Source organism: Empidonax traillii, unplaced genomic scaffold (assembly GCF_003031625.1).
Source record: "Empidonax traillii isolate 1590-97213 ecotype Southwest subspecies unplaced genomic scaffold, ASM303162v1 scaffold89:size1181294, whole genome shotgun sequence".
Classification (NCBI taxonomy): Eukaryota; Metazoa; Chordata; class Aves; order Passeriformes; family Tyrannidae; genus Empidonax; species Empidonax traillii.
In genome coordinates this window covers 956,363-980,556 of record NW_020955282.1, presented here as the reverse complement: position 1 = coordinate 980,556, position 24,194 = coordinate 956,363, and the positions used below count along the sequence as shown (strand labels likewise).

The following is a 24,194-nucleotide window of genomic DNA, read 5'->3' as shown; positions in this document are numbered from 1 at the left end:
AGAAATACTGCTATTTTCTATGTTATTTTTGGAATTCAGTAGCACATTTACGTATTACTAGAAGTACAGTGGTTCAAAAAATCTAAAACTTGCTGTAAGGCAAAGAAAGTTCAGATCATGCAAAATTTAAGCTATGAATACATATAGTGACAAATACACAATAGTCAATGTTTTTGTCACTACAGGCAATTCTCAGTCTGAACTTCCACCAATAATAAGTCAGTAAGCTCAACATAGTCATAAAACAGATTTAGCTCTCAGTATAATAAACATTTATAAATTATATGCTGTGTTTTCAGTTTCAGGATGGACAAGTGTATAGGGATTCTTTTCTACTGGTATTTTAATTGCAGAAAGCATCTTCCTCCCCAAGACAATTAAAATACTTTCATATGCATTTCCAAGTATTTTAATATTGCATGCTTTTATTTTACCTAAAATATCCCTAGTGAGAAGAAAATAATTCCTCAGTGAGAATGTATTTTAATGCTTCATTAAAAAAAAAAAAATTCTTTCTCATATTTCTTTTAGTTGAAACTAGTCAGGGTTTTATTCTTCTTATTATTAATACCTAGATATGGATTTTCTGTGGTAATTTTAGCTCATTCAGATGAAAGCGAGTCACTAAACCCTTATTTCAATGACTGGTGATCCCAGTGAAAACTCAAATCCTCTCTGGTGATCTATTAACTGCCACAGCTATGTTTACTTTTGCAGCCAAAGAAATATAGCTAAGAGGGCGATACACTATCAGAAATGCTTACAATAGAATTCTGTCAATTCTAGCTGCCAATCCACCAGCAGAGAGTGCAAGGTTAACTCTGAGTCTGATTTATTCCTTTATTTTCTCAGTATCTCCTCAGAAACATCAGCATCATCTTAATTTAAAAAATCCATTAAAAAAATCATAACGCCTAAGAGAAACCAAGTTAGTAACCCCAACAAAAAGCAGACATTTTTCAAATCAAGTAGCTTAAATGGTAAATTCACTTTAATTAAATCTTTATTTGGGGATTTTTCAAAATTTTCATCAAGCCATTGTGAAAACACAACTTTGATGTATGCATCCTGAATTCACCTTAATGGGTAATTAATTGATACCCACTGTAGTTCCATGAATGATTGTTGCTTTACTGTCATTTAAGTCCAAATTAATTTATTCCTCTGCACATTGTTTATTATTTATCAGATATACATATAAATAGTTCATCTACCAATCAGGTATTCCCAAATTATCTCCATTTCTCCAATGTGAAATCACTAGCTTTCACAAAAAACAAGAGACAAGATTGTGATCATAAAGGCAACAGCAATGTAACTGAAGATTTACTTCTACTAAGTCTATTGTCTATTGAATATTTCTTTGCGAAAACAGTTCATCTCTACTACCCTTAGGTGGTCTGGTGAAAGATATCTCTGTCTATGGCATTGGGTTGGACTAAATGAGCCTTGAAGGTCCCTGCCAACCCAAACCATTTGATGATTCCATAGATTTATGCTTACTAACTTCTCATTATTTACTTTTTTTTCTGTTGTTGCTCTAGATACAATCCCTCCCTTGTTACACGTATTTCTGAAAACTACAGTTTCTTAAACACAATTTCTCATACACTGCAAATCAAGGGAATTCATTCTAATTTTACAATAAAATATAAGTTAGAGATTCATAGGTAGGGTTTACAAAGAAACGGCAGAAAGTTTAACATGCTGCACAATGGACAGAGATTATCTATTTCAGTCACTCTGGACAACATCTACCCTTCTGTATTATTTGATACGTGCAGATTATTTATGTCTTTCACTCCAAGCATCTTTTACTGATGGATAGAATGAAAAATTTTTGCAGAATAGCACTTTCTACAAAAGTAGACCTTTTTCTATTGTATTTAAGAGAAAAATAGGAAAAGCATTTTTCTGATCAGAAACATCAGCAGAAGAGTGAGTAGGACAGTTCACACAACAAAGAAAAGAACCTCTTAATCTTTCCATTTATGAAAAAATTATATCTGCTCACAGTACACTATAAACACTAACAATTTTACAAGGTGTCAGAAACAATATTGATGTGTTTATCCTTCTAAAAGCTTAATAATTAATCACCAAAAAAAATTACGAAGACCTTTATAGCAGAATCATATTTTAGAAATATACAGGAAATATTAAATGTTTGGCAGTGCAAATGGATTACCAGAAGATACTGAAATTTATATTAAATACAGGGCGGCATTTATGAATGGCAAAACTGAATAAAAAAGTTCATGTATAATGCAGCATCTACTCAGGAACACTAGTGAAAATCCAACAAAAGTCATCACCTGCACCTGAACCGAAAAACATAATACTTTACTGAATTAAATCTTTTTCTGACTACAAGGAAGTACCTTCCCAAGTCATACTAAAACAGCTTGAGCTTGATTAGAGAATGAAAAGAAAGACCACAGTAGTCATGCTGGAGACAACAGCTATAAAAGGAAAGTAAATGGACTATTAAATAGCAAATCATCTGTTTTCAGATTTTATTTCACCACTAATACCTTATTCCAGTTAGCCATTGTCTGGTAGAGAGGGCCTTAATTTTCTGGTAGAAAATTTCCATGCATTTAGTGTAGCTATTCACATCATAATGTGCAATCACCTCTTATAAGAAATTCCAAAGAAAACGTGTGCTTTCCCAGCATGGTACATCCATTAGCACATCCAACTGCCTACTGAACTCAAAAGACTTAATGCTATTCTGTGACTGGCTCTAGAAGGTCTCATTATCTAATCTTGACCTCCTCAATGGCTCATACTTAGTCAGAAAAAAAATTTTCTCCCCTTGTTTACCTTCCCACAGGGTGTTACTCCAGTGGACTAAATCACAAATAAATATACGTAAATAATATTACCTTACTAGCTAGAGACCTCTAGGTCACATGAAGTTGTTAGACTAGTACTGGGGTGTATTTTTTGCTGCCTTTTGTTTTTTGTTTAGTTTACTTTGGTTTAGTTTTCTTACAGGTTTGGGTTTTTGCTAAAAAACTAAAACAACCAACCCCTGGATTCTTCTTGTTTTCCAGATAGTGAGATGACATACTGAAAGAATAGCATCAAAATAAATTGACCCATGGAACTTCCACAGTGCAGCCTCTGGCTAGTCTGAAAATTCTATGGAACCTCATAAACATTTTTAGTACTTTATAAAATTAGGGACTTATCAAACCAAAAATTCTGAAGTTTTGTCTACGTTTCTGACATCCAAAACTGCCATATCTATTTAAAGAATTTAAAACTACTTCCTGCCTCTTTCCACCTCTGGCAAGAACTAAACTGTTTGGGTGTCCAGAGTGCAATGTGAGAAGAGAGAATTTCATCAAGTCTCCACAAAATATGCTTAGGTTGCTCTGGACAAACGAGTGAGAGTCTTCACTAAATCTCATCAGGAAGAAAGTAGTGTAGAGTGATATAGTTTTTGATATGTTTATTAACTTTGCTACCTAAGCCTTATCCTATTCTTTCAGGTGGTAAAATCTACAAGAGTTCACAAAATTAAAACATAACACTCACTTGGAAAAATTGAAACGCTACTGACAACTGACATTCTGGGACCAGCCTTGAAAGCAGCAATGTTCTTGTGTTTTAGGGAAACACAAAACAAGCAGTGCTATTTATTTGCAACTTCTATTGCATTATTAGTGCATTTTTAGTTAGTTTATTTAAATATGTCACTACCTTAGTGTGTATGTAGTAACTGATTCAAGTTATATAGTCCATGTGAAAGAATAAATATCTCCTTAGAGCTGCAAGAAAGGCAGATTGGAATGGCAAACACAATTTCAAATGTCAAAGAACAGTAAAATAAAAACTGTGTAGGGGTCTGTATGTGCAAAAACTACATACAGCAGAAAATTCTGCCCTTTGAGGAAAGACTGAAGGAGTTAGGCCTTTTCTCCCTGGAGAAGAGAAGGTTTAGGAGGGACCTTATGACAGTACTTCAGTACTTAAGGGGCAGCTACAAAGGGGATGAAAGCTCTCTCTTCACAAAGACCCACATGAGAAAGACAAAGGGCAATGGGTAGAAGGTACACTGGAAGAGATTTTGACTTGAGAAATAATTTGTTTACAGTGAGAACAACCATGGAACAATCTCCCCAGGGATACAGTGAAGTTCTCATCCCTGGAGGATTTCAAGACAAAATTGGACAGACTGGAAGATAATCTCATTTTAGCTCCCTTTCCCCTGAAAAGTTGGGCAAGATAATATTTCAAGGTCCCTTCAAACTTGGGCTGTTCTATGATTCTACAAAATTCACCATTGGCCAAAAGATGTCTATAGGTATTTCGTTTTTCTCAAAGGAGTTCAGAATAGTCCAGTCAGGAAATTTTGTGGACATCACCTTCTAAATTAGTCTATTACCTTCATGAAATAACTGGTCAGCAGTCCTGTAGCTGCTAACTCCATGTTCCCCGGCTTCAATTCTACTTCACGCTACTTCAAAACTATCTGCTCAGGAATACATTCTACTTTCAGCATTCATGTTAACATTAATCCCACTGTGTGAAACACCTAAAGGACTATGACAGAAATGATAAGCACTGTAAAAAAAAAAATAATAATTGTTGGTTTGTTGTTTTGCTTTTTTTTTTTTTATTTGAAGATGAACAAATGAAAAAAAAGCTTATTTTCAACAATCTCGCAGATAAGAATATTCTGTCAGAAACAGTTATTTTTGTTTGGATTCTACCTACAAACATCCTCAGTCTTTGGAATTGCATCAGAATAACTATCCTGTATTTTAAGCAAATAGAAGTTTAAGAACTACACAATAGTCTAGAGCTAATGCTGTTTATCTTCTTATGCAGACAGCATTGAGAACAACCACGTCATCAGACATACATAAATTACAAAATGATATTTCCTGAACTATGTCTGTAATCATGAAGAGACTGAAAAAGGATTGCCCCTTATGCTCAGAAAGACCTTGAAATTCTCTCATTCCTTGCTCAAAATAAGAATGTGAAGGAGTGCAACAAATAACTTACATAAACCATTTTTTTACACGAGCAACCTTTGAAGTCCCATTTAAACACATTATATACTTCATGTTAAGTGTCAAAGTAGTCCAGCTGACTTCAACAGAACTACTCTACAAGTTTTATATTGCTTTTCCAGCAAGAAAACACACTGAACATTTTGTTGAACTGAGGCCTCAATCAACAGCTCAATAAACAGACAGATTGAATAACACATCTATTGCTACATACAACAAAGAGATAAAATGAAATTTTGTTTTCATAAGCAATACATAGAAAAACTACAGGCACAGAATATCCTTTACAAAATAACGCCTTCCCAGTAGCATTTCACCACAAGCCTTGAATAACTGATCCTCTGGGTCAAAATAAGGAACTTTTAAAAAGTTTAGTATTTATTTCCAGCACATTACAGAGACTTTCATCATCTGAATTAGTTTACAACTGTATCTACAATATTAAAATACTGTATATATATATTCAGGCCTTGGGAAGTATGAAGAGTATAAAAAGTGTAATATCTGAAATCTCTGTTTCACAGCATCATGACACTTAGTTCCCTTTAGTGCATTTAGTATGTGTTTCTTACCTATCTCCTAGGCTGAATGTGGTTTCCGAGAGCAGAAGCCTCAGATTCACAGAGAAATATATAATAATGAAAGCATATTAATTTTGTTTCCAGCCAGACATAAACCACTATGTTCTGATGCAGATTCGTGTGGATGCTTGAATTTTCCTAGGCACTGTTTAATAGTTCTGTATGTGTGCTTGTGGCAGTAGTATTCCCACCAGACTGCTTAAGTGGAAAATATATTTACTGCTACAATTCTAGTTAGAAGCTTGACTGAGCAGACAAATTTCCTGCATATAGCAAAATTTGAAATATCAAGAATATATAAAACATTCACAGAAGGTGGGCAGACATGACTTTAGACTTTTAGAAGACCTTTGATGTTCTTAAAGTCCAGAAGGGTGGAGGCCAGGCACAATATTCTGTGCACCTGGAAAGCTTTAAAATAGAGTCCATGATGTTATGGACAGGAAATAGTGTTATCACAGGAAAATTAATTTAAGCAATAACTATGTATCTGATCTTTATGGAAGTCCTAGTGAAGTCAACAGGTACTATAAAAAAAAAAACATTTTAAAGCAGAAATAGTATGCTGCAGCTTAAGGAGATAAGCAAAAATAGGGGAAGTAGTATCTTTTATTAGACAAATCTATACACAACTGGAAATGCATAAAAAATTAAAAAGGTAAAAATTCAAGCACATACCCCTGCAGGTCTTTAGCAGAGAGAGTGATATTCCCAGAAGCTTGTTTATTTCTCCCAGATATTTCAACTGGTCCAGCAATTAACAAGTATTAATCAGTAACAGAAATAACATATTCCCGGATTTCATATATCAGAAGTATATAATGAATGAAAACAGTTCCATCTTATCAAACTACATCCAAATCGACCACCTGAATATTCTGAGACAAATATTTGCATATGATTTTCACTCTTTTCCACTACATTAGAGTATGTAGCGTTTAATACTTCACTTTAAAATAATATAAAAAAAGGGCAACTCTTCATCTGCATTACCCTATCTGAGCCTGGAATGCACACAGCAAACTAACACTAGCCAAATTATACATTAATTTCCAAAGGATCAGGATTTTACCCAGAACGTAGTTTAAAGCATGATTATTCAGTGTAGTACATGGCCAGTCCTAACAGGCAGTGCCATTGTAAAGCTGATGAGCACAAAATAACACTTAAATTGATGGCCTCTTCTCTCCATAAATTAAATTATTTACATTGCTGTTTAACATAGCATGCCTACACTGTCACCATTCCACATCCTACAACTGTAGCCATAATGATTCCTAAAGCTATTATTTCCCACAAATAAGTCTGATGATTATCAGCTATATATTTATGCTGCTGCTCAAGGCAAAGGTTTAAACATAAGAGCAAAGAAAGGGAATAGAAGTAATCTCGCTTTTAGTTCACTTTTCCTGAAAAGTTACAATAAGCCCAGTGTATAAAATAAATCATTAAAGCCAGTTTTAGAAGGCATATCCTAAGAAAAATGTCTTCACAGTGTCATAGAATGGCTTAGCTTGGAAAAGACCTTTAAGATCATCCAATCTAATCATTAATCTAGCACGGCCAAGTCCACCAATTAACCATGTCCTCAAGTGCCACATTTACATGTCTTTTAAATATCTCCAGCAATGGAGTTTCCACGACTTCTCTGGGCACGCTGTTCCAATGTTTGATCACGCTTTCTGGGAATAAATTTTTCCTAATATCCAATTCTAACCCCCCCCTTGCCACAACTTGAAGCCATTTCCTCTTGTTCTGCTTGTTACTGGGGAGAAGAGACCAACTTCCCCCGGCTACAATATCCTTTCAGGCAGTTGTAGAGAGAGGTAAGATCTCTCCTGAGCCTCTTTTCCTCCAGGCTAAACAACCCCAGCTCCCTCAGCTGCTCCGCATAAGACTAGTGCTCTAGATTCCTGACCAGCTTCATTGCTCTTCTTCAGAAACATAATCTTTGACAGATCATGGTTAGTTAACTACAGTCCTCAGACTTTAAATTTCATACAGTCCAGACACATATTTTCACAGCAAAGGCACTTATGTTCCTATTTCCAAAACAGCCTATGCTTCAGCTGGTCTTCTACACTGCACAGGAGCTTTTGTGTGTTGCATATGCTCTGCTGTTTCCTCACTTGCTGTTACACTGAATGCCCTCTATTTCTTTGTAAAGAGCATACAGAGTTCTAACACAAAAGCATTATACAAGTCCATGTTAATCTTAATTATTTATAAATATATGCATACATCCTCAGACCACATCTGGAAGAATTCAATGAAATCTTCCATAGGAGAGAAACTGCAGTTTCTGCTAAATGCTGTAAAATATGTGGACATATCTTTCGTTTGGGATGGGATCACAGGTTTCTGATCTATCCTGTCTCCTAAAATTCCAAAATTACTATATGCACTACTCAAATATTTAATAATGCAAATAATTCTCAAAATAGCTGACCTATTATTTCTAAAACATCTTACAGCTTGAAATCCTGCATAGTCCCTAAACTCATGTAGTTAACTGTGCCTAGGGGAGATTCTTAGCTTGTAATGCAGTAATGAGTAATTGTTTAGTATTTCCTTTGAAGTACACATTTGCTGCTACACTGTTTTACTAAACACATCTCATCAGCAAATCCAGAAAATTCTTTTAGCTAAAGGGATAATTATAAAGCTGTCTACATAACAAGCTATCCTCTTTGAAGCTCTAAATCAGAATCCAAGGCTGCATTTCTGTGACAAGTATTTCTTTTTATTTTTATTGATCTTTTTACCCTTAACAGCACCTTTATCTCGGGAAATCCTTTTGTCCAGTCACAGTCCCTGATAGCAGTTGTTAAATTATTATTTAACTAGCTACCTCAAATATAACTATTATTTCCATATTGTTAGGTGCAGATAAGAGATTGCAGTTTCAAAAATACTGTTTTACTGTTTGGAAAACTAAGTGATTGATTTTCAGCAAGCTATTCAACAAATTGGAAGTCTTATCTTCTATAAAATAACTTCCTTGCTATATTAAAGAGATTGCAGCTTCAAATCAAGAATACAAACAAGTATGAAATACTTTGTTATTTAAAAAAAAAAAAACCAAACAAAGCATATACAAAGGAATTAGCAGGGAATAAGGCACCAACTGAACAAGCTTAAAAATACTATATTTGCAATGAATGCATTCTTTTTTATCCCCAAGTAGCTATAAAAGTCTATTTGCCTAAAGGGAAAAAACACTAAATGTTAGAACTTTCTGACTCAGTGCAGAATTTTTACCCAGTGCAATAACCTCACTATTTAAATCAGTTTGTGCTGTCACTGAAAACACATCAAAGATGAACAGATGAATGGGCCAACTCCAGAGGCATACTGAAAGAAAATCCTGAATGACACCATAACTTTTTTCTTCCTTTAGGAGGAAAGTAAAGTAATGAATTTTGGAGAACACAGCTCAAGAAACTAAGAAATTGAGGTATAGAATAAAATTAGATTAAAAAATAAATTGAAATAAATATTCAAAATACTAATAGTGCTTATAGAGCATATTTCCAAGTTTGTAATTCCCTGATTTCTTGAGTCAGTAACTAGGAGATTAATTTTAACACTATTAGGTTAAAATCTAATCTCTTCATTTGTCCCAGCTTCACTCTATATTTGTCTTTGTACTTTTCCTTGGCTCATGCTGTTCACCTAGACCTTGATTAAAAAGGATTAGAGACACCTATATTACAATTATTGGGATTTGAGGTTTTGGTTTGGTTTTGTTGATTCGTTTGAGTTTTGATTTGGTTTTTTGTTTGTTTGTTTGTTGTTTCTTGAGTACCGAACCTGGGAAATACACACTTTTCTTTCAGAACAGTATGAGTGCCCTCAGTATTATTCATGTCCAATTATCTGTCCAAAGAACTGAATCAATTCTTTATAATTTTGGATTTTTATGTTTCATTCAGCTCTTCCAACTAGAATTGCTACCGTTTCAGTGCCTTTAGTTACCCTCTTAACCTCTTCCAAACTTCATAATGGAAAAGAAGTACACTTTCCAAATGTATTAGCTTAATCAAATTTATTTAACATGATTCAAAAGCCTTTAACAAAAATAAGCCAAAGGGATCTGCTGATTAATGGGCTCTTTCACCTGATTACAGGTAGCCATTTAACATGGCCTTCATGCATATGTTCAATTCTTTACAGGGATTTAGGGATTTTAAACACATTGATTTAATTCATCTGAAAACACACCACTATCGTCCATCTATACCCACTGTCTGACCATACTTTTTTTTACCAATTCTTTATCTTGCCCTAGGGTTCAACAAAACTTCTGAGAATATTAAACCAGCATAACCATAAAGCTAAGAAAGTAAAAAATTCAGGTAAATTAGGTTTTACAGCACAGTCATAAGGTTTGGACATTGAGAGGTTGCTTACTAGAAGTTTTCTTAAAATGAGGGAAAAAAGAGAACAAACTAAGAATATAATACATAAATGTGTCCCCCAAGTCATTAGATGTGCAAATATAGAGAGCTAATTAGGGAAAAATATTTTACGAATCCAACACTATTCTCTCTTTTATTTCCCTTCTTTAATACCAAAGGAGTTATAACTTCAGGATTTTTACTGTATCCCTTAAAATAGCTAGTTTCAAAATTAATTTCTTGGATAGCTCTGTGAGTGAAGGAATTTGTATATTTCTTCAATTGAAGACAATGTGTGAAAGTATTAGCATTTTTCCTCATGATCTTTGCAGTTTCTCCACATACTTAAAGAAAAGACCATTAGATCTATTCTCCTTATCCAAAGAAGTCTAAAGACCAGCTTTAGAAACTTCAAAACTTTGTTCATAAAATTTTATCTCCCTTTTTTTGAACCAGATGAAAACACCCAGAAATGAACCGTAAATCTGTTCAGTGTATGCAAAAAAATATGAATATTTAACTACTATTTAATATTATTCTAAATTCCTACTTTTTTCAATTACTATTTACATTTACTGAGAAAATATTATGTTCCGTGGTGAAGAACACCTATGCTTGAAAAGTAGACTTTGTTCAGAAAAAAAAGGATAAACTTAAAAAAAAAAATAGTGAAAAATCAAACAAGATCATTAAGAGTTGAAAGAGAAAGTGCACAACTAAATTATGTTCCATTCTGCCAGGCAGAGTATAAAACACATCAGATGTAAACTATGACTTTTCTGAAGAGAACTCCTAAATATTGACCTTTGATATAGCATTCAAATACCATAGTGCTTCTCTGCACCTGCCATATAAAACTACTAAAGGGAACATTAAAGAATAGGATGAATAGTCAGAATAGAAAAAAAAAAAAAAAGTACACTCCTCTCTACATAAGAGGAAAGCAGATAGCTAAATTGAATGATAGGCAAAAGCAATTAGTAAGGAAAACTTTATGTTAATGAAGCAGCAGAGCTTGTTAGGTCATCTTAATTATGCATGCTAAATTCTGACTTGAGGCAAAGAAAACTGGGCAGATTAATAGTTGTAGAGTAAAAGAAGTCTGAGCTCATAACACTTTTTTCATGCTCTACTTTGCTTGGTCTGAATCACAATTGCCATATATAAACTCAGAAGTGCATTTATGCTCAGGGTTTTTTTCCTCTTTCTATGTGCTACTTGTACAGACTCAAAAACCAATAAGTGAAGTTTATCAAGGTAAACTTTCTTTGAAATAGTACATTACCCTCTGGTTTTCACAATATTTTTCTGTTTATACAGTACAGATGACAATATTGTTAGAATTTAACAAAAATATTCAGTCACTATAGTTAAGTAGGTTTTTTCCCACCTTGCAGGAAAATTTAAAATTCAGTTTTTACTCCAGGTTAAAATAAGAATGAACCCTTCCAAATCTAAACTTTGCAAGAAAAAAAAAGCTTGCTACATAAATTGAATATTTTTATTTCATTCTAGTTTGTTTGGTTTTTTAATTAACTTACATTATAAGCTCATTTTCAAGAAGAAATCATATTCTGTTTAAAAAAAATAATGTGGCTTTATTAACGCCAAGTCATTTTGTTCAAGTATTTGCTAAGTAGCAAACACTTCCAAATTTCAGAATTCAATATAAACTTGGTGGAAAATAACAGTAATTAATATATTATATATCAGAGAATTGTTTAAAGATCCTCAGTCTAGTTAGAAGTTGTTCAGTAACAGGATAACACAAGGGGCAAAAGCAAACAATCCACCCTGTCCAGAGTCTAATTTTATAAAAGTGCATTTTGCACTGCTAACAAGTGAAATTAGGTGGTGAGAAACAGGGAAATGCATGACTGAATTGACATTGAGCAGTTACATTTGGACAGATTACAGACATTTTGGATTTTATTTGAAAACATGTAAACCCAATTTTAAAAAATTGGAAAGTGCAGGATCAAGTGAGAATTAATTACAAAGTTTGTTCTCATATGAAAAAAAAAAAAAAGGTTTGGATTTAAAATGTAAAAAGTGTATTCTTTATTTCATTTGGACTTTTTCACCAAGCAGTAACAAGAATAAACAACAAGAAAATGAGAAATAAAGAAATTTTAGATACATGATTTTAGATACAAAATTTTCTACTAACAAGAAAGATAAAGTATTGCAGTAGTTTGACTTTTCTTCTGTTATTTTCTAAAGGCATGGTTTATGACTTGTAGCAAAATTATAATTAACACATTCCTCTACTTTTATTATAAGAAATAACAGTCATGACATATGCCAGTTCCATATTTCTAAAAGCACTATATTTTCTTTCTATCTGTTTTGTAAGGGTATGGTGATACAAATACAATGTTCAAAATAAATACAGGACTGTTGAGAATATTCACACAAGTGCGTTACAGATAAAAAGACACAAATGTACTTGAATAGCAACACATTTAGATTACCATTTCTATGTTATGAGCATAGGTACCATTTTGATTACACTTGGATCTAAAGAAATATGAGAGAACCATCAAAAGCATAAATTAGATCTATTAGTATTTTAATCACAATAGAAAAACCTCTTCAGTAAAAGTAAACCAGTGAGATTTCCTCAGGACTTCTAATATATTGTTTAAAAATATATTCACATTTAGTCTTTAATACAAATTAGTTTAGACTTTTATAGAAATCTTATCTATTTGAGTCTTATAAACATTTAAACAAGCACACCTTTTATCCCAAGAAGACTGCTTAAAGAAAGCGTATATAGTCTGACACAATATGGCTAATGATTTCCAACATTTCAACATACTTTCTGGAGTCACAGAAAGAACGAAGTCAATTGTACTGTAGCTACTCTCCCAAATCATAAAATGGATTTAGTTTATTAGGTATACAAATAATTAAACATTTATTTATAGAATTATTCAATATGGAAACATTCATTAGTCGTTTGGTTTTTTTTCCTCCAAAGACCATGCAAAGAACCTTAAGAAATCCTAAAATGGGAGTGAAATATAGTGGAAAATATGGTTTTCATTACTCTTCCACTCAGGTGTGCTAAACCATCACCCTTTCCAGAGCTGTGCTAAGGAAGAGACTAGCAGCAAAGGAAAAACTACCATAATTGTACTCAATAGGATTCCCACTTGAAAGCTTGACTTGGAACATTATAAAGAGGTGAGATGAAATTTTATATTCGCTCCTTTTCATATTGAGATACTAAAGGTCAGATAATTATGAGGAAAATTATTAGTTAGAGGTTATACAAGCCTACAGAAAATACCTTGAAACAATAATTAAGACTGGGAACTCTGTGAATCATAAATAAGGAAAAGCAGTGTCAGAGATACTGATAGCTCTAAATGTTATAATGGTTAAATTGATATGGTGAAAAAGTCCAGGGTAGAAATACCTAGCACAAACACCACCAGAGCTTAAAAACTTTGGAATCCATAACTGCCTGGTTTTACACCAATGGAAACCAGTGAGTCTTTACTTGAAATACATTATAGAAGCCCCAGGTTATTATTTGGCACAACTTTCAGGTGGTTTAAGACCTGATTAAATGGCATTTAGCTATGTTGTTCAAGTTGAATGCATTCCCATTAAGCATACTTTTTTTCTGATTAAGCTGTAGCCATTATCAACCAGCAAAAATTAAAAAACAAAATTCCAGTTCAGCCCATATCAGTTAGAATATTCCATAACAGCAATATCTGTGAAGAATCTTTAATTCCCAAGTACATTTCAGACTTAAATACACATGAACAACACTGATATGAAAGTCAAATTTTACAAACTTAACAACTTCACTGATTCTAAGTCAATAAAATGGCTTATTTTATTCTCAGCACAGACAGAACATTGTGCAATGATGTCATGAAGTGACTTTCTTTTACACCTTCCAAAAGGGCATGCTGTGAATGTTTTTTCTGTATCTAAGGGCCAGATTATAAAAGCCCTGTAAGCACTTGCCAAGATTATTAGCCCTTTAAATATCCTTTAAATATTATCTGCATCTCTCAAGTATTTAAAACCCAGGTAATCAAAACATAATTAGATGCTTAATCAACATATAGAATCCCCATAAAATGTTCATCACAGTCTGTATGAACACTTGGTTCCACTTAAAGCACAGAGGGCTTTAAAGGGTCCAGAAAAGAAACCGCTGTGTTTTTCATGCACTTTTTTATATTTTTCTATCCTGAGACAAAGTAATAGTGTAAAGTATTATTCTTACAAGTCATGTACTAGCAATTATAGGTTTCTGCCTCGCATCAGAAGCTTTTCTGAGAGAAACACTTTCTTTGCAGTACCACAGAAGATGAAAAACATGCAACTGGCTCACAGAACTCTATTCCAATATTTATTATTCCATTATTTTTTGACCATGGCCCTATGTTCTCGCAAAGTAACTATCACTACTGATTTGGTAAATATCCAGAGGTATGAGATCAATGCATAAAATATACGACTACAATGAATGAGAAGAAGTGCTGCAACTTTTAAAATCAAAAAGACAAAAATAAAGGAATAAAAATATTAATGCACGCAAGGAAGCATGAAACAATGAGTTACGATAATAAGCAACTGTTTTACATAAACCAGATGGACACTTCACACAGTTTTCAGATTTTTGGGAGTTCATTTGCTTATTTGAAATTATTTAGAGAAATGAACAATGTAACCTTTAAAGTACTGTATGATAGAATATGTAAAGTGCAGTACAACAGAACTAGTAAATAAATTAAATTTAAAATGTTTGAAATTATCATGTGCAAGATATTATATACAAAAGTCTGTAGAAGAAAAAAGTATTATTCTCTAAAAAAGGTAACTTTCTGAAAAAAATTAAATTAACTTGATAAAGTATTGATTGTAATTTAGTAAAAATATGTCTATAAAATCTTTAAACCCTATCAGTAGAAAGATACTGTTCAAAACATTAGCTATGTCATGTGGCTTAATTAACAAAAACTGGACAACTGATAGATTACTAAGATATAAATTTTCAAGAAACAAAATTTGCTTTTTTTCCAGTGAAACATGAAAAGCCTCAACCTCCCCCACCCCCCCCAAAAACAAGCAAAACCAAAACAAAACCCAACAACTTAAATTGCTAAGTGGTCAAAGTGGTAAATCTTTCAATAAATTTGAAGACTAAAGAGGTTTTAATGTAGGATATGTTTTAAAACAGATCCCTTTCTGACATTGTCATTCCAGATTTAATTTCAACTAATGAGCATAAACTCACCAAAAACCTAATAATGAAAGTTTATTTGCAGGAATGTAATTGTGATTTTCATAAACTGAAGGGAAGCTAAAGAATATTGACAACGGAAGTTAAAAAACAAACAACCATATTAATACCTATCTGAGGTCACAGAAAGTGGAAAAGATAGTAAGGTGTTATTTCTAATATTCATAAAATATTTAAAAACAAGATTTATATAGAAATTAAAAAGCACACATTACTAATGAATGAATCTTAAATTGGTAAGACACAAAAGACAGAGAAAGAGACAATTGTCACTAGCTTGACTTTTATCAGGATTTGACATGATCCCTCACAATATATTCATCAGCAAAGTAGGGAAATATAGACTAGGTGAATTAGACATTTAGAATATGACACTATAATTTGGTTAAAAAAATACGATATGTGTAATTTTGAAAAAAAAGTAATATAGTTGTATTCAATCTACAAAATATTAACAGAAACACCACTGTAACTCTCTGCCTCATGTTACCAATAATATTTGGTAACATGCCTCTAAACACTTGTAGTAACAAACAAAAAGTCAATTTCTTTTTTTAGCTTCCCAAACATATCCCCAAAAAAGGAACCAAACACTGGTATTCATACCGTCATAAATCCATCCAGCAAACCTGAGTCTGGCTTCGGGGGTGCTTGCAATCGCTCCATAGACCACTTTTCAATGATAGATGACACCTGGGTATTTTCCGTGTTTAGAATTCTGAATCCAGTCATATTAACACCACTGTACCGATAGGGCTCCACATCCAGGGCAAACAGATCCTGAAAAAATTATCACTGTATAAATTCTTTAATACATTATAAACCCTATTTCAACTGTTGGACCATCTCCCCAGATGCGAGCATGGAAATTTTCAGTGCCATATATGCTAGGAAGTATGTTCTGTTTAACTGGGGGCTGTGGACAAGAAACTTGTCTGACTAAATAGTGAGAGTAATCTCACTCAGAGGAAGAACACTCAAAATACTATAGTAAGCCAACTGATTGCCAAATAATCACTACTTCTTGGACTTATCAGAAGTCAGACATCAAATCATAAAATAAACAGCACAAGAGTTTCCTTGCACTTTCAGTCTCTGTGAAACTTGAACATGACAATTTTCAAGTTAACAGGTGGCGGGGGGAAAATGGGGTGGTGAGCAGGGAAAAGGGGAAATGTACACAACTTTAAATTTAATCAAAAACATTTTTCACTGCCATCAATTGTACTTCAAACATGGGTAGCATATCTTTTACTAGGAATTTATCTTTGCAAGAATAATCTTTGCCAATTAATATGCTTTCAATACATATGTTTGAGTGTGTGTGTGTGTGAGTGTGTGTGTGTGTACAGTTAGCCCTCCAAAACACACAGAGGCAAATATAATTAATAAAAAGAAAAAGAAAAAAAATCAAATTTCAGCTCAAGCAACTAAACTCAATATTATCCTAATCCTTTGACAAAACCTTTAGAAACAATGTAGAAACAGTACTCGACTTCAGGAAACTCAGATCTAAGATCAGGTTTTGAACATATGGGGGAAAAAAGACATAATCAAGCTTGTACTTAAGATATTACTGCCCTATGGCATAACTTTAGTTTTATTGAACATAGAAATTCTCCCCATAATTCAAACTTAGCCATTTATCTAATTTTTAATGTGACTTCTGCTGTCAGTTTAATATATTACACATTTCCATGAAACGGTAGTGTTAGGTATACCAACTGCCTGAATCCATTTTGTTTACTGGTTAAAGTTGAAGAAGATTAAACATTGTACTATGGAAAAATCAGATTATAATTCATTATTCATTGTTAACATCACTCAGACCACAAAAATATCAAGCAGTAATCATCACTACCCATTTTTTAATTATAGCTAATAATTATGATTTAATTTTCCATACAAAATACCTAAGATATGCAGGTGTCAAAATTAATTTACAAATAACAGAATTCATAACCTTTTTTGTAAAGAAACAATACATTTTATTGCAAAGGAAAAGTTGAACACAACTAGACCTATGTTACATCTTTCTCTTTAAAAAATTCTAAGTTTTTACTGTGCAAGAAGTCAGAACCTTGGATGTTATTATTTAATCCAAACACATTCATGTTTACACTGGAATATAATAAATATACACAACAATATTATGCATATCCTACAAATGCACACAGGTCAGTGTACTAATGAGCTACTGCATTAGACCCTGAATCAATCAAGAGAAGATTACACAGAAGACTGTTGTAAACACTGTGACTGGAAAATTTATTTGACAGGATTTTCACCATGTCAGGTAAGAAGCAATTAATATATCAAAACAGCTAAATTCTTATGCAAGTTACAGAACTGCATTGCAAAATCAAAATCTATTAAATCTTTGTACACAGTAAATTATCCCCTGATAGTTCCAAGTCAATAAAACACTCTAGTCTCCTTCAAAAATCCAATGTTCTAATAAGGAAATAAGAATGACAGAAAATCCTGATTTTTGAATGTAACTATAACAATAAAAATTCAATGCCAATAGGCAGCATACCACCCAAAGAAACAATTATCCCCAACAGTAAAATAAGAATTTAAAAAATTAAAAATTTCTTGAAACATCTATAACCCATTTTTCTGGAGGAAAATCTATTCAGTGAGGGAAATTCTACTGCATGCAATCCTAAATCTATAAGCGATACAATAACTTACCCTTCTAAAATAAGACAGATATTTGTGCAAGGTGTGCCTTTTTACTTCACAAATTATTTTGCCTTTTCTAGCTACTTCATGTTAATAATTTCTATGAACTTGTATTTTTCTGATTCTGAGGTGAATTTCCTATCCTGCCACAAAGGATTCATTTTCGTAAGGATTTAAATATATATGTGACTTTAAACATGGGTCATTTCAAGCATGCTTTTGCAGTGGCACATCTGTCTCATGTTTGTCTTGTATTTTAAGAAACTTAAATAACTGCAATATAATTAGACACATTTGAACACAATGGAAACAGAGAAATGTGCACAGCTGTATTTCCTAGAGCCCTGTTTCACCAATTTTTAAACTAGTTAGGCTGTGTTGAGTAGCAAAGACGGTCTTCACATACATGCTTTTATGTTTTGTAGGAGCATTCACATTTTTAAATGTTCATTTAGTGCAAATGATAGATCCAAGAATTATCAAATTCCTTCTAAGTTACATTTGCACCGGACACCAGAGAATACTGCATAATTCATGTGCTTAAAAAGCTCATGTGGATTGTTAAATAAAATGCTGTTAAGATTCATACCAAATTATTCATGAATCAGATGACAGAGAAAAACTATCTTGTAAAGTTTTGGATTAAAAATAAGGAATATATGATTAAATTTACAAATTATCCTAATCTTCGGATATAAATAACCAAAAGACAAAAAGGACAAAATGCATAACATAAACAGTGAGTTATGAATTATGTACTTAACCCTCCTTCACAGTTAAAAACTGCAGTGCTACAGAATCGGTTGGTTTTTCAGGTCTATCAGTTTCCAGGACACCCTGTTGAATAATAATTAGGCCATCCTCATGAGTTTTCACTGAAAGTAAGAAAACTCAACAGAGAAAACATCTTGTACTCACACCCCATTCCAGAGAGACCTTTTACACGTTGTTAAGTAATATAATCAGGAAAATAACATCTTTGTTAGATGTCATCAGTGCATTTTTATAAGTCACTTACCAGTGTGGTAAAGATATAGTGATAGTATTCCGTCATCATTCCCATAGCTAAAGCCTTGAAAAAATAAACAAAAGATTAATTTTTCTGAGGTCACATAATACATTTTTATCACAGTCACATGGCAAATGAAAAGTTCCAAAACACTACTGGGATCAGACTATAAGGTTAGAATTAGACTAAAATTAGGTCAAGCAAGTAATTTCCTAGAAGTTAGAGAAGATTACTGACTATTAAAGGAATTTATGAAGCAGATCTTCTGATAGAAAGAATATTGTTATACTGTTTAGTCCAGTAAGTGTGAAAGAGGCTTGTATTTTTACATACTAATGGATACATTGTTACCACACAAAATTTGAGTTGACAATATTTTCATTCATTATTGAACCCTTCCTTTAAAATGAATAATCTCATAGGAATTTCCTTTTTCTATTCTGATGAACAATACTATGCATGTAAAAGAGAGACTCGGGCTTATACATGTATAAATTTTTCCAACCATGGAAGGAAATTCTTGAGTCAAATTTTGAACAGCCAGATACGTACTACCTAAATATAAATGAAAAGCAAATATTCATAATATTATGCTATAAATTCAAGTACCTTCAATACTAAATAGTATTTGATCTACTGCTCATTTTAAATGTTCATACTCTTCTCCTAAATGCATGAGAACAAATATTTGAAAATAAAATTTTAAAGCAATAAACTCTGTCTCATCACTCTTATTACTAAGAGTATTTTCACCTGAAAAGCTTGTATTGATGCCCTGCACAAAAGTTACCTTAAATTAGTACAATTTATTCAATCATTTTAGTATCTACAATGGTTTTTATCTAATTTTAGCACTATAAAAAAGATACAGAAATAAGCAATATATTCTCCTTTTCTAGTAATCATTGGAATTTTTTCACAATTCGCTACCAGATGCATCTCCTTAAAGACATTGAAGGTCACAATTATACAAATTTGTATACAAAACAATTATCAGTTTTGAGGGTTTGGGGAGCCTGTTTACTTGTGACAGTGTCTAAAAACTGATAAACTGAATAGTCTATATGTTCTTTTCTAAAGAAAAAATCTAAAATTGAAACAAATACCAGCTGCAGATCATATTTTATAACATTTTAAACAAGATTTTGACAAAAACCACACCATTTTTCCAAAGAATACCTTTACTTGTGTATTTAGAATTCCGAAATAATATTAGAACTAGGGTATAGTGTTCCAATATCAATTTACATTCTCTTAAACAATGGAAAAACACATTCCTATGTGAAATACTACAACTTCATTAGGAGTTCTACAACTACAAACACTGTTAGCTTTTTTAAGAACATTTTATCTTTTGTTTTTAATTAAAAGCAAAGTATCTTCCTCTGTGTATGTAACTGCTTATATGTATTCAGGTCTTTCAAATTCCAAAGAATCCTTACATAACATCCTATACATGTTCCTTATTATGCTGTGTGATGATGCTGCTTCTTTTACAGGTCTTCCTTCCTTCTCATTCCTCACTTCTCTAAAGACCTCACTTCTTTTTCCTCTTCAATCATTGTCATTTCTCTGTTCTCATTACTGTAGTGCTTTCCTAACCTTTTAAATTATGTCTGCTTTCCCTCGTTGCCTGGTGATGTGGTTACTATTGAGATTTGCCTTAATTCGATTTTGCTTGTCTGGCTGACGGGATTTTTTTTCCCTTTTCATCATTTTTGGCCACTTAACAGTAGTTGCCATTTCACTGGCTTCTCAAGGTACTTTTTCTTTATTTTCAACTTCTATTCTCTTCCACCAACTTCATTATAAATTTTTCCAGTCATTGTCCCAAGAAGAAACCCCTTGTCATGTTTCCCCAAATTCATCCCTCCATTCCCACAAAAAAAGCCCTCAATCGATTAATATTTCAGGAATTAATATTTTTTCAACAATCACTTATAAACACATATTTGGAATATTACCACTAAATAATAAATACAGTCTTAGCATACCTTGCATCAATTTTGACAGCAAGAGCTCACATTCAGCTTCTGAACTACAAATTTTAGACATATTTTAAACACTGCAGTATTTGAGTTGAATGAAAAAGTAAAAATCTACAGAATCTATATAAAGATCTAAACACTGATAAAAGAATTGTTCCTGTATCTTCTTCCTTCTGTAATCTTTAGGATGAGCAGAGTAGATGGACAAAACACTTTACAAGTTGATTTAAAGAAGCTGAGTGCTTACTCTTGGGTCCTGGAACATGATTAAAGATACAATGCTTGTACTTATGTTCCCATTTCCCTCTTCACAATGTAGTATATGGGAAATAGAAGTTTCCTTTCACCTAAAAACTGCTAGGTACAGTTTAAGTAATGGATCTTGCTGGAGTTATTGTTAATATTAGTTGCAGCTTAATATTGCCCTCAACAGATTTTCCATCTGTATTTTTTGGGTTTTAAAATAATTAAACGTACACTTAATGACTTGAGCTAAACAATTAGAATAACTAGGCTGGCACATGCTTGGCAAAGAGCAAAAGCCCCAGCAGAGCTTTAAAGTTACTAGGAATTAATAGAAGTTTTTCAATTAATGGACAATAAAAGAAAGAAATTGTAGTACACGTATATGTTAGCTTGCACTTTTAATTGTACCTGCAATAATATCCATAAGTACCTTTAATGAGACTCATATTTCCAATTCTTAAGTACACTTTGTTTTCAATTTAAACCATAAAGTTTTCTAGCAAACATAATCTAAACATGAATTAAAGTCACTAAAAGCTAGAAATGCAGAATACTGTTTTAGTTTAGGTATTCTTCCTATTCTCCTTATTGCAAGTCATAGTTCAATCAAAAAACTGTGGAAAATGGTCTCTCAGCACAAGAAATTCCCCATCTTTGGAGAGAGCTCATTAAAATATACACAAAGTCCTGCCTTCTATGCATACTTCATGGTTACAGTAAGCTCTTTTATGAGACAAATCCTTTGTATACTGCTACATTGCCAGCTTCTCTTGGAAAACCTCACTGCTTCTGCAATATAAAGCCAGTTAAGTATTTGGAATTCTGCGTACCTCACCTACTCATTTATATTTATATTTACTACAATCCTCTCAGTGGAAGACATTAATGTGACCATTGGTAACATACAATTCAGATATCACTATCTGATCAAGAATAGGTATCTTAAGGAATTAAAATAAAAATAAATAAATAAAGCTTTGTTATATAAACTAACAATAAGCAAGCATTTAAAACCCTGCTTAAGGCATCAATTATTCAAAGTACCAGTTCTTCATAGTTGAAAGATTAATATATCTTTCTCTCTGAACATGAACTGATTAATCTGTTTCTTTATAAAAGCATAATTAAAGAACCTACGATTTGCATCACCAGTAAAATTACCTCTGAAATCCTTGGCTGATTTTCAGTTAGGCCTCAGTAAAACTGGCATACAATGCCATTAGGTCTGGATAATATTTTTATTTATTAGCGATGAAAAAGATTAGGCCCTCTAAAGCAAAATGAGGATTACCTGTTTCAAGATGCCTGCTGCCATTTCATGGCTGCAGTCAAAGATTACATGGAATTCTTTGCCTCTTTTCATTTCCTTTAGCAATGGCTTTGCATCTTTCGTGTCAGCTGGTAACTGGCGGATTTTTAGTCTTAGGTTGTATCGTGATGGAGCCTTGATGAGCTCTTGTAATCGAATAAGACCTTAAAGAAAAAAGGAGCCACGAGAAAAGAAAATCATCAAAACAAGAACCTGAACTTCTAGCAGCAGAACATATTATAAGCATAGAAAGTTTCCTGAATCTTTCTCCCTTGTCAGTATGTTGCAACAGATATACAAAAATGTTATTAAAAATAAAAATAAAATACCTGTACTCCCAACACTCTATCACAAGTCTCTTTTTTCCTTAGTATTAACAGACAGTAAGCAGACTCAGTCAGGATTACTGTAAGACAGATAAATCTTCCTCTAGAGTTATCATGAAACTGTGAAGTTCCTCTTCAAAGAATGTATGTAATTATTCTAATTCAATTAAAGCAATATTCCAGAGTAATAGTTTGTAATCAGACTAGACAGTCTCCCAGCTCCCAACTAATCCATCAGGTTTCTATACAAAGTTATGAATCATTTCAGCCCTGTAGAACACTCTCACATAATGGTGTTCTCATATTTCTATACTGAACCACTTCTCAAGAACAGCAAGAGACAAAAGCAGTTTTACTGCACAAATTTTGGAATCAAAACCACTCCAGAACAAAACTTATTATGTTTGTGGAAGCGACTTTGAAATTAATTCAACTGTATAAGACAGAGTGATTCACGATGTTCAAGTTTTCTGTACAAATACTGAGTATTTTTAATATATCAAGGGGTAAAAGGAAATCTGATTGTTCCTTCTTGTCTGCAAACTGTTGTTTCAAAGCGTTGTTTACTTGAAAGGGCAAAGTCCCTAATTTGTATGTTTTATTCATATTTTCAGCCGTTACACCAATCACCTTTGTTACACCTTTGGAGACAGGATGGACGGTAAAATTGTCAAGGAACTTTAAGGTGGGATGGAAAGAAAGGGAAAAGGGATGCTGCTTTTCTCTGAAGGCAGTCTAAGTTACAAAATTTTAGTAATCACATGTAGGAAACTACAAATTGACAGGTCCCTTGATCTATCGCCATTTTTTGCAATAATACCACACAGTTTTGGTCTTTTACCGTAGATCCAAGATTTGTTATAGAATGGAAAGAAGTGTTTTTTGGCCCATAGGAACTTTTAAAGCAAATATCTTCCAATACCCTTACGAATTATACATCTACTTCACGGTTGACAAAAAAAACTGCAGCAGTTGAAAATCAAGAATTCCAAAATTTCCAAGTTTTGTTCTGTTCCAGAGCATTACCCAAGAAGATGAACTCCTCAAGATCCAAACTGGACTGTTCAAGAATTATAAAACGGAAGTCATACTCCTCATAAATCTTGTCAATATTGTGCTATATCAGAGAAAGAAAAAAATTCCACCAAAATTTGAAATAGAGGATTTACAGATGCAGAAACTAATATGAGAGCAATTAAAAACTGTCAAGGAGAATACTATGATAAGTACAGTGTCTGCCTGCTAGGTTACCTACGTATCTGAGAGAGATGCAACGACCAATAAACACAGCACCACATTGTGAAGGTAGTACAAAAGGTAGAAAGCTAACAGAGAAACTAGA

The 24,194-nt window shown here is 32.9% G+C and overlaps 1 protein-coding gene across 5 annotated transcripts in view; it reads right to left on the bottom strand.

The window, feature by feature from the left end:
• The window catches only part of GRIK2 (glutamate ionotropic receptor kainate type subunit 2), a 356,823-nt gene that overhangs the window by 185,249 nt on the left and 147,380 nt on the right, over window positions 1-24,194 (bottom strand). For all 5 annotated transcript variants that reach the window (XM_027881458.1, XM_027881457.1, XM_027881460.1 and 2 more), the window contains 3 exons: window positions 22,509-22,690; window positions 18,993-19,046; window positions 15,893-16,066 (listed from right to left, as the gene is read on the bottom strand). In XM_027881458.1, the coding sequence (XP_027737259.1) occupies window positions 15,893-16,066; window positions 18,993-19,046; window positions 22,509-22,690 (410 nt within the window). The remainder of the gene's footprint in view (window positions 1-15,892; window positions 16,067-18,992; window positions 19,047-22,508; window positions 22,691-24,194) is intronic.